Source organism: Heterodontus francisci, chromosome 20 (assembly GCF_036365525.1).
Source record: "Heterodontus francisci isolate sHetFra1 chromosome 20, sHetFra1.hap1, whole genome shotgun sequence".
NCBI classification, from domain to species: Eukaryota; Metazoa; Chordata; class Chondrichthyes; order Heterodontiformes; family Heterodontidae; genus Heterodontus; species Heterodontus francisci.
The window spans coordinates 34,373,407-34,388,186 of record NC_090390.1 but is presented as its reverse complement, the minus strand read 5'-3'; the positions used below and the strand labels follow the sequence as shown (position 1 = coordinate 34,388,186).

Genomic DNA, 14,780 nt, shown 5'->3' with positions numbered 1-14,780 from the left:
GTGAAAGAAACTAGATATGATGCTTACAGTTTCAATATTAATATGTGGTGCAGACATCCTACTTTAAACTTCAGAATGATGCAGTGCAGTTTTTATTTTAGAGACAGTATAACAGCATGAACTCAATTCCTAGTTAGCGAAGCTGACAGGTATTTTTAGTACAAATAAAACAGCTGAGGCTTAGGGATTCTTTCGTGAACTGTTGTTTATTTCTATTTGGGCATTTAGTCGATACATTTCAATCAAAACCACAAAGGGACAAGCACTTTGAAGTGAGTGTGTCACGTTCTTAAAAGACAAACATAAATAGACGTGTTAAATTATACCACAAATAATATCATGCTTACATAATCAAAGTAAATATTATTAGAACCTCCACTCGAATTTCACATCTCCCAATCAGGCTCCAATGCGGTATTTCGTCTGCTTATCTGATTTGGCAACCAATAATAAACATTGGCAGTTTGTGAATTTGTATAACATCTGTGTTTTCGTTGTCAAATTGTGGCTGAGTCATTGGTACTGATTTATGCTATGGATATCTGTCTAATTTAATCCAAATCTCCATTCACTATATTGGCGTCACTCATCACACTGCGCACGAAGCCAAGACTGAATTTACAAACAAATCAACTATTGAACGTTACATTTGTAAAAGACCGAGTGCCAATGTTTACTGAAGTCCTTCCCGCTTTCATCCAGACCGTCGGGACTTGTTTCCTTATTTTGCAGACTCATGGAATCCTGCCGGGAAAAGTCGCAGAGATTTACTCAATCATGTTTGGGGGACGCGTGTTAAGAGATTGAAAACACAATTAAACCAGTGAAAATTGGTTGGATAATAACATCCCACCTTTCATATATTGTACTAAATGCCGGTTTTATCTTTCCTACCCTCACGTCCCCTAACCCATATCCATTAAATCAGTAATGAAGCGAGGAAATGACAAGCAAAAGGAAAATACTGCGGATGCTGGAAATCTGAAATAAAAACGAAATGCTGGAAACGCTCAGCAGGACAGGCAGCATCTGTGGAGAGAAAAACAAATGTCAGCTAAAATGCACGTTGTGAAGACCGTTTGGAAAGCTGTTGGTGAACATACGCACATGACTTCTTGCAGGTAGCTCTGTGCTATGTTGCTTATTGTGGTTTTAATAAACCTCACACGTCATCTACTTACGCCGATCTTTTCACAGTGTGGATAGCGATCCTCTTAGCTTGGGGGCTGTATTTCCGAAAACGATGACCCCACTGTCTGTGACTGCATCATTTGCAGGAAGCACCGTCGGGATATTGACCCCAACGAGGCGAAGCGAATTCAGATGCAGTCACGTAGAAACTTCGCTCTCACCAAGAAGTTGGTCATCTGGTTTGAAATATATATATTTTTGCCTCGGTGACAAATCGCTTTTGCAAAGTGAGAGGCACAGTAAATCTAACATAGGATGTAACTGGAACTCATGGAAGTCCATGTTGTGTTTGTGCCCTGACTCTGGGGGTCAAGGTGAATTACAACATTCATGCATTTTACACGCTCTTGTTTCTCAGACGATTTGCTCTGCTGGTAAAAAGAAATCTCTGGAATCCAGCAAGACAGCTGTCACGCAAAACATGAGGTAGCAACGTGATTAGCATAGTTTGCTTCTTCAGTCAGTTCTAATAGCATACGGATTACATTTCAGATGCTTAATATATGTAGTTTTGTCTGTGTTAAAGGCGTCTTTCATCCCTGGTTAAAAAGGTCTTGTGACATGAGATCACGCCTCCCACTATGCCCGGAATGACAAGGAAGGGGTGGCCCTGACCGACCCCTGGCTAAAGCTCCCAGCTTGGAACATGACCTCATTCAAAGGCACCAATTTTATATATAAGGGAGTTTGAGGCTGGGAGTCTCATCAGAAGTTTGCAGTTGGCCATTAAGGGAACTCAGCTGTATTCAAGGAGTCTTACGTCCCAAGAACTACTGGCAACATGGTGATGCTACGAGTTGAAGATCTGGTAGGAACTTTGATGCAATCAGTCCATATTATTAGAGATACCATATGCAGCGGCTGTTTATTTTGAGCACGAATTACAGTTTATATGTATGCCCCTGCTAGTGATAAATAATCCACACCGGAACTTAAAAAATATTGTTTCTCTATGAGCATTCATCAATTGTAAGTTGTCTTATAATAGGATTCATTGATACTAGTAAAATGAACAATATTTAATGTATGAATGTTATATATGAGCTTGCATTAGTTTATTTCAGCAATCTCTATAACAGTCACATAGTGTTTTATAACAGACCCCGGGAAATATGTTAACAATTTAATACATTGTGGTTACGCGGAATGGCAATGATAAATTACTGAATGAGAATAATACACAATAGCATGTGTATATAATCGTTTTTTATAGGTGTGGTTGGATACATAATGAAGCAGGATAACTTGGCGTTTAAACGGCCATAGTTCCGATGATATAGTATTAGCCAGAAACCTTACGTTTTATCGACAATTCATTTCGTTAAGTGACAGTAGCTATGAATTCAGAGGTTAACTTTACTGTTTAAAATATATTTTAGATGGGCTTATTGAACAGTTTAACTGGGCTGGGTTATTGCTTGTAATTTCGTCCACAATAAGAGTCGTTCCTCCTAAATTCGAGTTTGGAAAACTGGAGTTGATGATAATTCAATTCGTTTTTACTGGATGAGGCCGGGGCACTGGACTATAGCTGCTGCAGTGAACTGGCTTCTGCAAGGTTGAGCGCAATGGGGCTGAAGAGGTCTCCTTCATCCAAACTAATACCGTGTCTTTTCCACCAGGTGACTGGCAAGAACAGTGAGGTTAAATCCGGGGAATGGGAGGCCGATCCGCGGAGGGTGCAAGAGGAGTTTGGAAATGGAGAATACTGTTCAGCGGTGGCAATTGAGAAACAGGATGGCCTGAAAACTCAGACAGAGCCATTCCTGTTCATACCCAGTCACAGACTCCAGAAAGAGAAACTACAGCCAGTGCCACACAGCAAAAATGTAGGTCCCGTGGGCAAAAGTTAATTTAACAAGTTTCGTGTTTAAATGGCCACCATTGTTTCTTATTGCAGTTCATATCGAGCAGTGCGTCTAATCCGATTCTATTTGCAACCTAATACCATCCAAATTACAATTAGTTTACCTTCCGACTCGTGTTTTTTTCGATGATATGTCCCAGTGGTAGGATGTGCTCAGCTTTCACCAACGGTTGTCGCTGTTGTATTTAGATAAAGCCAGTGGAGCAGAGGCTGAAACTTGAAACGATAGATGATCTTCAATTCATCGTTAGATTGAAGAAGAAGAAGCAATCTAAAGCCATTGTTGTGGAACCTCCAACAGAGCAGGAACCGGAAGCTATCGTAAGTTAAAGGCAATAGACACAAAAGTAAGAAAATAAAGAAAATTAGCTCGTCTTTTAAAAATTAACCCCTTCCTGTCCTCTGTCCCAGACTGGACCAGTAGATTTGGAAACCTTCTGGAAGGCGGCAGTGGACAATAATCTTCCCCTGATTGAGAAATACCTGGCAGAAGGGGGGCATCCAGATGTATGTGATCAGGTAAAAAAAAAAATGCCAATCCAATCTGTCAATGATTTTTGTAATTCTGGCTGATTAAAGGAAACGAAACAATCTCTCATATATATACATATATATAAACAGTTTAACAGGACTGCCATGCACCGCGCCTGCTCAGAGGGAAATGAAGAGATCGTATTGAAACTACTAGAAGCTGGAGCCTCCATTGAGTTTCGAGATATGGTACTGAGCCGGTCATCATTATCTATCTATATCATTTAGACACACTGACGGGTGAAACGAGTAATGCAAAAGTCATGTACATTTTGGGTTGAGGGACTATTAATTTTAATAATTATTTACAATGATTACATGAAAACGTGTTTGCCAATACCTGGACTCCAAGGTTTAAGTTACAAGGAGAGATAACATAAACTGGAGTTGTATTCCCTGCAATTTGGAAGACTAAGGGGTGATTTGATCAAAGTTTTCAAGATATTAAGGGGAACCAATAGGGTAGATAGAAACTATTTCCGGATTGGAGAGTCTAGGACTCGGGGACATAGCCTAAAAATTGGAGGCAGACCTTTCAGAAATGAAATTAGGAAACATTTCAACGCAGGAAGGGTGGTAGAAGTTTGGAACTCTCTTCCGCAACTGGCAATTGATGCTAGATCAATTTTTACTTTTAAATTTGAAAATGATAGAGTTTTGTTATCCAAATATATTAAGGGACAAAGGTGGGTATATGGAGTTCGGACACAGATCAGCACCAATTTCATTGAATGGTGGAACAGGCTCAAGGGGCTAAATGGACTCCTCTTGGTGCTGTGTTCTTATAATTATGATCTGGTTTGAGGATGACCATGAGGCAAAAAGAGTTGAGTACACACATAGTGTAATGCTGCATTTTGGCATGATTTATGCCATCAGATTGCAAACATTTTTCATGGCACTTCAATTCACATTAATTGTGAATTATTCACTACTCAATAATAACAATGAAATAAACTTCCTTCTGGTACAGCTCAATGCAACGGCTGTCCACTGGTCCTGTCGTGGAGGTAGCCTGGAAGTGCTGAAAACCTTGTTAAACAAAGATGCAAATGTAAATGCCAAAGACAAGGTGAGCAGTTATCCAAATAATCAAATATTGCACCAAAATTTATCTTGCAATAAAGTCAATTTACCAATAACTGCTTTCTGTTTTTGTTTAATACAGTTATGTAGTACTCCTTTACACGTCGCTATCAGAACTGGACATTATGAATGTGCTGAACACCTGATCGCATGTGGAGCAGATCTGAATGCCAAAGATATGGTATGTATTAACTCATGTACAAAGGAATTTCTTTCTTATATTCTTTCTATCTATCTATTATAAAACGATTATATAGTACTTGTTTCTTCTCTAAAAGACAGTTGTAAAAGAGACGTTTGTAACACATTATTTTAATTCTTTAATGTTATGTAAACTACAACAGGATGACTGAGTGGTGCCATGGGTTAACATATTAGACAACTGGGACCTAGGTTCAAATCCAGCTCAAATATTTTAGATATAGTTATACAATCCAAAATGAGTTTGGAAAAGTTGAACCCAGTTCTTAAGGAGCATGGAACCACAACATAAAGCTACCTAAAATTCAACATTAAAAGTGACCATGAAGCTGTCAGATTATCCTAAAAGCCCAACTGGTCCACTTATTATCCTTATGTGAAGGAAACCTTCCATCCCTACCTGGTCTAGCCGAAATGAGATTCCAGTCCCATACCAAGGGTTGACTTAACTGCCTTCTGAAGTAGCCTAGCAGGCCATCAGTTGTATCGTGATTCAAGAAGGCCCACCACCACCTTCTCAAGACAACTATGGATGGGCAATAAATGCTGGCTATGCCAGCAATGCCCACATCCCAAGAATGATTTTTTTTGACAATCATAAGGAAACCTAGTATGGAAAATGGAAATGTCATTCTGGTAATAGAAGATACTTGTTTGAGGTTCAGATTAAAGCCAAATGTTGGGGCAGAGTAGAAGGAAGTTTAATTGATGCAGAAGTCCTAAATACCAGCACTAATGCTGAAAAGGTGATTTCTAAGAGCAGACTATGGGTGGAATCTTGTGAGACATGTAGAGGCAGGTTTGGAGGTGGGACCAGGAGGGAAATATGAAAGGTTGACGTCGGGTTGATGACCTTACTTGTTCCCACCTTTGGACCATCTTGCTGGAGGCAGCTGTACAATGCAAGCAGCTATCCACATAGCAGCAGTGGGTAATCAGTAACTAGCAATTTTGTGGACCTTCCTGGTGTCGGCGTGGCCTCCCAGTGAGTACCGAGTTCAGCAGCTCAGTAGAGACAACCTCCTGGCAGTAGGCTGGGTGGCCATCAGAGCCAAAGACTCCATGCCTCAATGATAGGGCCACGGGCAGGAAAATCCGCACCCATGGTCCAAACAACTCCACCGAAGGGATTTCCCCTCCACTCTGAGGGGCTACTGGCTTCAACCTTCATCATTTAAGATTTTGTTGCATGCCACCAAGGGCTCCCCTTTCTGCCTGAGCAGTATCCACTTCTCCCAGTAGGGATGCTGGCCTTCAAAGCCACAGGCCCTCTTATTGGGTCTACAGCCTCAGGAATCCTCCTGTCATCCTTAATTGGACGGGACTCTGGGAAAATCTTGCAGGTGGGGGGTACTCACAGACCTTAGGGGATGGATCCGCATTTGTCCTTGATGGAAGAATATTTTCAAAGGCGGTAAGATTCTGCCCTTTGTCTCCAATGATCTGAAAATATTTCCATTATATGTGTTTAGGTATCATGCCCAGTATTAACAATACCCCCCAACTGTAGTTGCAAACACTGGGCATTGGAAGCTCACTGCATTCTTCTAACTCCTTTATAAAATGCCACCCCATCAGATCAAGGTACTGGTAGAGGCTCAAATGTAACAGCAGCCCTACAAAATGAGCCTATCATACACCCAGCCACCCAGCTCCCTCAGATCAAAGGATATGAGAAAGTGATGCACTGTAAAGACACTGAAAAAGTAGATCACTTTTCATTTGTCCAGCAGGATAACTATTGGTTGGGAGCCCTTGTTTTCTGTTTTTGGGCATAAGGTGTCAAAGTTGATGGGCACTGCTGCTGCAGGCCTTTTGGACTTTCTGCAATGGTTCACTTTCCACCCCCCCCCCACCACCAACCCCAGTTCAAGCCACAAAATCCTACTTTGGGGTGGTTCTACACCAGGGGAATTTTGGGCATCTGGGGATGATTGGAACCTATAAAGACTGGCTAGTTCATTTCAGGTCAAGTGAAGGGCAGTCATAGAAGGTCTTGTGCCCAAGCTGGGCTTGGAGGTGGAGAGAGGAAAATCAGTCCACATTTTAATATTTCATTATGGGAGCTTACAGTTGTTTCAGCATTGCATCCATTTCAATTTGGATACTATATCTGTAATCTGTAATCTATATCTGTAATCTGTTGCATAGTAATAGAGAAGGATATTTATATCACTGACTGGCTCACTAAGTCTTGGCTTTGCCAACCTGTGCCTAAGCAGCATTGACTTAGGGGAGTGAGGTGTGTCTGTACATACAGAAGGAGCGCACTTGTTTTGTGTAAACAGAAGCTTTACCTGATTTGGAGAATTTTAAACATAGAGATGGGTTTCTGCATATGGTGAAAGCTGGTAAAAAGAAAATAGTTTTGTTGAATAGGAACCTTTATTTCCTAAATATTACTTTCTGAAGGAAGGAGACACTCCTATGCATGATGCAGTCAGACTGAGCCGCTACCGATTGATGAAGCTTCTGATGATTTACGGAGCCAACCCGACTTTAAAAAACTACGTAAGTGCAATAGTTGACAATCATTTTCCCTTGCAACCTTTACAGAGCTTAAAGCAAAATTGCTAAAGATAGATTCTTTGAAGATTGTTTTAAAAAATCACAATTTATGATGCATTTTGAAGGGCGAAAGTTAGGGGAACCAAAAACATGGCTCCTTGGATGATGAGGGAGACAGAGATTATAATGAAACAAAAAAAAGGTATATGATGTATGTCAGGTGAATACTTCAAGTGAGAACCAGGCTAAATACATTAAGTTGAGAGGAGAGGTGAAGAGCAAAATAAGACTGGCAAAGAGCGAATATAAGAATAGAATGGCAGTTAACATAAAAGGGAACCCAAAAATCTCTGGCATGTAAATAGTAAGCGAGTAGTAGGAGGTGGAATGGAGCATATTATGGACAAAGAGCATAGGTAATATATGCTTAGAGGAACAAGGCAAGACTAGAATACTTAATGAGTACTTTGTATCAATGGAAAAGGAATCTGGCAAAATATCGGTAGAAACAGAGAGAGTAGAGGCAATGGATAGGGTAAAAATTGAGAGGGAGGATGTACTGGGAGAAGTTGCTTAGGGTAGCTAAATCACCTGGTCCAGATTCCTTGCATCCCAGGTTGCTAAAGGAAGTGGGGGTGGAGGTAACAGAAGGGCTTGCCATAATCTTCCAATCTTGCCTAGATATGGGGGAGGTGTCAGAGGATTGGAGCGTGGTAAATGTGACACCCCTATTCAAGGGTGTAAGGACAGTCCTAACAACTACAGGCCAGTTAGTTTAACATCAATGGTGGGTAAGGTTTTAGAAACAATAATCACAAAAAAAAAATCAACAGGCATTTGGAGAGGTTTGAGTTAATTAAGGAGAGCCAGCACTAATTTGTAAAATGTAGATCATGCTTGATTAATCTAGTTGAACTTTTTGATGAAGTAACAGAGAAGGTTGATGAAGGGAATGTAGTGGATGTTGTCTATATAGATTATAAGGAAGAGCTTGATAAAGTACCACATAAAAGGCTGGTTAACAAAATTGAAGTTCATGGATTAGGAGGATCAGTGTCCAAATGGATTAACAAAATTGGCTTAAGGACAGAGAACAGTGAGTCGTGGTAAATGGTTTTCAGACTGGAGGATGGTAAATAAGGGTCAGTGCTAGGACCACTGTTCTTTTGTTGTTGCTATAGAACATAGAACATAGAACATAGAACATACAGCACAGAACAGGCCCTTCGGCCCACAATGTTGTGCCGATCCTTTGTCCTCTGTCAAGGACAATTTAATCTATACCCCATCATTCTCCTTTATCCATATACCTATCCAAAAGCCTTTTGAAAGTCCCTAAAGTTTCTGACTCAACAACTTCCCCGGGCAAGGCATTCCATGCCTCGACCACTCTCTGGGTAAAGAACCTTCCCCTGACATCCCCCTTATATCTCCCACCCTTCACCTTAAATTTATGACCCCTTGTAACGCTTTGCTCCACCCGGGGAAAAAGTTTCTGACTGTCTACCCTATCTATTCCCCTGATCATCTTATAAACCTCTATCATGTCACCCCTCATCCTTCTCCTTTCTAATGAGAAGAGGCCTAGAATGTTCAGCCTTTCCTCGTAAGACTTATTCTCCATTCCAGGCAACATCCTGGTAAATCTCCTCTGCACCCTCTCCAAGGCTTCCACATCCTTCCTAAAATGAGGCGACCAGAACTGCACACAGTACTCCAAATGAGGCCTTACCAAGGTCCTGTACAGCTGCATCATCACCTCACGGCTCTTAAATTCAATCCCTCTGCTAATGAACGCTAACACCCCATATGCCTTCTTCACAGCCCTATCCACTTGAGTTGCAACTTTCAATGATCTATGCACATAGACCCCAAGGTCTCTCTGCTCCTCCACATGCCCAAGAACCCTACCGTTAACCCAGTATTTTGCATTCATGTTTGTCCTTCCAAAATGGACGACCTCACACTTTTCAGGGTTAAACTCCATCTGCCACTTTTCAGCCCAGCACTGCAACCTATCCAAGTCCCTTTGCAGACGACAATAGCCCTCCTCGGTATCCACAACTCCACCAACCTTTGTATCATCTGCAAATTTACTGACCCACCCTTCGACTTCCTCATCCAAGTCGTTAATAAAAATCACAAACAGGAGAGGACCCAGAACTGATCCCTGCGGCACGCCACTGGTAACTGGGCTCCAGGCTGAGTATTTACCATCTAAGACCACTCTCTGCCTTCTATCAGTTAGCCAATTCTTAATCCAACTGGCCACATTCCCCACTATCCCATGCCTCCTGACTTTCTCCATAAGTCTACCATGGGGGACCTTATCAAATGCCTTACTAAAATCCATGTACACCACATCCACTGGTTTACCCTCATCCACTTGCTTGGTCACCTGCTCAAAGAATTCAATCAGGCTTGTGAGGCAAGACCTACCCCTCACAAAACCGTGCTGACTGTCCCGAATCAAGCAGTGTCTTTCCAGATGCTCAGAAATCCTATCCCTCAGCACCTTTTCCATCAACTTGCCTACCACCGAAGTAAGACTAACTGGCCTGTAATTCCCAGGGTTGTTCCTATTCCCTTTCTTGAACAGGGGCACAACATTTGCCACCCTCCAATCACCTGGAATGATGTGGATCTTGGAATACAGAGCAGAATTTCAAAATTTTCCAATGATACCAAACTAGGAGGAGTGGCGAACAGTCATGATGATACAAACCACCTGCAACAGAACAGAGATAGGCTTGCAGAATGGGCGGACAAGTGGCAGATGGAATTTAATACAGACAAGTGATACATTGTGGCAGAAGGAATAGGGTGAGACAATATAGACTTAATGGCACTGTTCGAAAGAGTGTTCGGGAACAGAGGGACCTGGGGGTGCATGTGCATTGATCTTTAAAGGTGGCAGGACATATTGAGAGAGTGGTTAGCAAAGCATATGGGTTTTTGGGCTTCATAAATAGAGACATAGAGTACAAAAGCAGGGAAGGTATGTTGAACATTTCTAAAGGTGTGGTTAGGCTCCAACTAGAGTATTGTGTCCAGTTCTGATCACCACATTTTAGGAAGGATGTGAGGGTTCTTGAGAGTGTGCAGAGGTGATTTACCAGAATGGTTCCAGAGATGGGGGATTTTAGTTACATTGTTAGGTTGGAAAAATTGGGGTTGTTCTCCCTGGAGCAAAGGAGATTGAAAGGAGATTTGATAGATGTATACAAGATTATGACAGGCATAGATAAGTTCCACAAGGAAAAACTGTTCCCATAAACCGATGGTTCAAGGACTAGGGGACACGGATTGAAGGTTTTGGCAAGAGATGCAGCCAGAATGGGAGGAAGAACTTTTTTTCTGCAGTGACCTGGGACTCGCTGCCCAAGAGGGTGATGGAAGCAGAGACAATCAATGATTTCAAAAGCAAATTGGATGGGCCTGTGAAGGAAATAAACTTGCTGGACTATGGGAGTGGGACTAACTGAACTGCTCGGCAGAGAGCCGGCATGGATTCGATGGGCCAAACGCCGTTCTAACCTATATCAGGATACTCAGTGGATGACTAAACGGCATGGCCTGGCGTTAGCTTAAAGCACACTTGAGAAGCTGATACATAACGATCCACAGGACAATATTTAGACTCGTTGAAAACAGACCTTTCGATTTTCGGGTTTTGTTTTCTCTTGAATGTGTATCAAACAGTTACGACAAATCGGCTGTCAGAAAACATGTTGGCGCGGGGAAAGAATTTCCTCCGGGCTTTTTCGGCTTCACTGCTGTAAGATAGGTGGAAAATCAATTTACATGTTTAAGTGGAGTTTCTGTGAACGTTACCGTGGTGGAGCGCCGGAAGCCCCGAGAAAAATCACCGTTCCTCTCCCTCAAATCGCTGCTCTTTCATAACATTTCAAGCTTGATCAGCAAAGCAGTTTTGGAAGGAAGAAAATACCTTTAACAGACTGCAATGCTAGAAGGAGCTGATGTAGCCCAGCAGCTTCGCCTTGGTACCTCATTCCCTACCAGAACTTGTTCAGCACTCAACTTCAGATATAGATCAGAATGGCATCAGGGCGATTCTTATATTTGGGTTTTGTTGATTTACCTTTAATTTCGGAATTCATCCTTTGAGTGGTAATTATCTGGTTTCATCAGGTGGAACCCTAACATCAGAAGGTTTATTTTTGATTAATAATGTATGATTATACATGAGCATAGTTTTTTTATACACCTGTGGAATAAACATACATCGGAATGCACAACAAATGATTTTCTACTCAATCACACTGTTAGAAGGACCACATGCAGTACCAGATTCGTTGGAACAATATGTAGGCTATAAATACTTTTAAATCTTCACAGCTTCCTTGTTTAAACCGTGGAAAGTAATATTGGCAAGTGGGATTTCCTAAGATAGAATTACAAAATACATCCAAGCACTTAATACTTTTTTGTTATTGATCTCCAAATGTAACACAACCTTCATTGATAGGCAGCGTAAGCTGCTTATAAATTATGTTGCTTGTGGACAGACGGTCTGTCCATTATAAGCAGCTGTACAGTATATCGAATTTGCAGTAAGAATCTTCAAAATCAGTGAGTATAATTACTGCTGATAATCTGAAGTAACTTTCCATATTAGAAAATTTGAATTATCCAACAATTTCCAGTAAGCAACACAGCAAAATGAATTGTAAGATGTGCAATAAACAACTTTAAGCGGTTTAGATTGCAGAGTAATCAGAGTGACAAGTTTTCAGAACCTGTTTAAATGTGTTCTTGTACTATTGAATAAAGTGCGTGTTGAATATAACACCAACTGATTGCTGTGTCAGCCAGTGTTACATTCAGCATATGCTGTACTCAAGCACACAGCACCACATTTAGACAGGCAGTCTGTGTAAAGTCTACACCTTCACAGCATTGATCTCAACATAGTTGCTCACTTTAAACTCAACAGTGGTCCTTATGGAGAGCTTTGGGACATTTAAGTGCAGTACAGAAATTGTCTGGACTCAAAAGATGATCAGTTTGGAAGATCAACAACATACATTTATCTCGACACAAATTTAGAAAAACTAAAGAGGAGAAAAATATTGCAAATCTTTAAAGACTAAAGCTGGAAATACCACAGGTCAGTTAGCAGCAATGGAGCAAACAGAATACTAAATGTTTCAGGATAAAGCCCTTCATTAGAATTGAAGAAATGAAGGATGAACAAGCATTTAATAGATTCAGAACTAAGGGGGAGGAGGAGGGAAATGGAAATGTCAGTGGACTGACCTGTCACCTGCTTATAAGAAACAGCAGAGATTATTAGATGACGAGCATGATCTTTACATCAGACAATACAGAAGTATGAGAGAAATTAAAGACCTTGAAAAGACAAAGAACATGTGAATAGCTAAGGCAGTGGGAAGCACCCCAGGAAGAGATTAGGAGATGGATTGAAAGCCTGTTGATCAGATCTGAAATTAGAACAGGAGTATCTAGCAAATATGATGGGGTACTCCAGCCTTTCCTGTTCTGTACACACAAGATAAACAAGGTTACAGTGTGACATTAACATCAATAACATTTTAATTATTGTGAATAGTGAATTGTAATAGTTGCATTATGTAATTGGTGCTGTCTTATTACAGAATGCACAGACACCGATAGACCTTGTTCTGCAGTGGCAAACTGGCACAAAGGAAATCCTTAACCAATTTATGGAAAACTCGCAGAAGTCACCAAATTGACGTATGCTGCAGTGCAAAGAAAAATATCACGCTGCCCCCTTCCCCTAAGGATGCCAGGTGCATTCTCCTGATGTGGCAATTTGTGAGAACTTCGACACACAGTACATATGTCATTAGGTTTGAGTTCTATAATCAAAAGCGATGTGGTAACTTATTGCATTTGCTTCAGTTCATGACAATGAAAATGGACTAAGAGATCTGGAAAGTCAAGATTGTTTTCAAAGAAGATGGGAATCTGTTGACCTTTTTGGGTGTCACTAACAATGTTTACTTTGGGAGTCTTGAAAGTTGAAGGAACAAGGCTGGGGGATACTGGAGAGCTGGAAGTTGGAGTGGCTTAATGGTGCATGGTCAAAGTTTTAGACATACTGGGAGGGAAAAAGTTTTTAAAACACCTGCTTAAAGGGTTTCACTAATCTACAACTGATCAGCAATGATAAAAGTTAAGTTCCATAACCATCCCTCCATTATGTCGATTGAGATGGTAATTCAACTATTAAAAGTAATTTCTTATTTAAAGATAGTTGGATTTGAAACTGGGATTTGGATGAAATGAAGGTATGGGTAAGTACTGTAGGTGGAAAGTCAGTAAGTGAGGATATATGAAGCTTATGAACTGAATAATTGGGATGTAATTGACTGTATTTATGATGTAAAATTTGTATATTTATGTTTTAAGTTTGTAAATTTTGTACACATTTTAAGCATTTAGTGTTATTTATCTGCAACTGAAGAGGAGTAAGGCTACTTCTACCAGTGGGATATGATTCCAATAGTTTGGATAAAATATGAATGTGTTGTCTTTAATATTGGGTGGCACAATGATGGAGTGCAGCTGAACGCAAGTTTACCAAGTACAGAGATCTCCCAACTTGAATGCTGGTGGTTGCTGAGAGGGCAGGAAGAATTGGGAATTTGTAATTATACTTCCAAGCACACAGCAGAACAGAATGCAACCGAATCTCAGCAAATGCTGGCAAGGCCCTTGCGCCACTGACAGGCTCTTGTGCCCAGCCTGTGCTTTTAGATAATTGTGGGCAGGCTGCCCAAGATTACATGTGTGTGAGCTTCATCAAAAGTACTGAGTCTCACAATGTAACTCTCATTTCTTCTGCGAAAAGATGAGTTCTATTTTAAAACAAAAGCTTTTGTACTGTCCTTTCCTGGATTTTTACTCAGAAAACATTGAAAACATTGTACACAGAACAAAAATAAAGTATGAATATGGGATTGAGACTTTTTAAATCATTTCAAGCATGCTAGTAACTATATCTGTATTCACATCACGAATTTGTGGAGATAAAGGATATCAATGTTATCTAGTAGGCAAGTATGATTAAGTAATTCAAAGGTGCCAGTAATCCTCTGCTGTAAGGCTAAAGTTGTCAATTTAGTATGTGAGAGCAAAGATCCAAATAATTGGATAATTAATCATTATAACTGTGAAATAGAAATTGATGATCAAGCTGAAAAGTTGGCCTGCACTGAAGATCAACTTTAATGATGTATCTAAACCACAACTTATCTCCTTCACATAAAAGGTGTTTCTATAGGAACCCCAGAGATGTCTATTACAAGCATACCTATTCCCACAACCACTTATTTATACTTCTATCCTATTTTCTGACTTTATTCCTTTCTCCTGATGGTCACATTTG

At 40.7% G+C, this 14,780-nt stretch overlaps 1 protein-coding gene across 1 annotated transcript; it reads left to right on the top strand.

Annotated features, from left to right (window-relative positions):
* The first annotated feature begins 1,890 nt into the window (after nt 1–1,890).
* Nucleotides 1,891–14,350, top strand: ankrd1b (ankyrin repeat domain 1b (cardiac muscle)). Its single transcript, XM_068053326.1, has 9 exons — nt 1,891–1,999; nt 2,814–3,020; nt 3,248–3,379; nt 3,470–3,577; nt 3,680–3,778; nt 4,563–4,661; nt 4,758–4,856; nt 7,289–7,387; nt 13,024–14,350. The coding sequence occupies exons 1-9, from the start codon at nt 1,973–1,975 to the stop codon at nt 13,120–13,122; spliced, it is 969 nt and encodes a 322-aa protein (XP_067909427.1). The 5' UTR covers nt 1,891–1,972; the 3' UTR covers nt 13,123–14,350.
* The last annotated feature ends 430 nt before the right edge of the window (nt 14,351–14,780 follow it).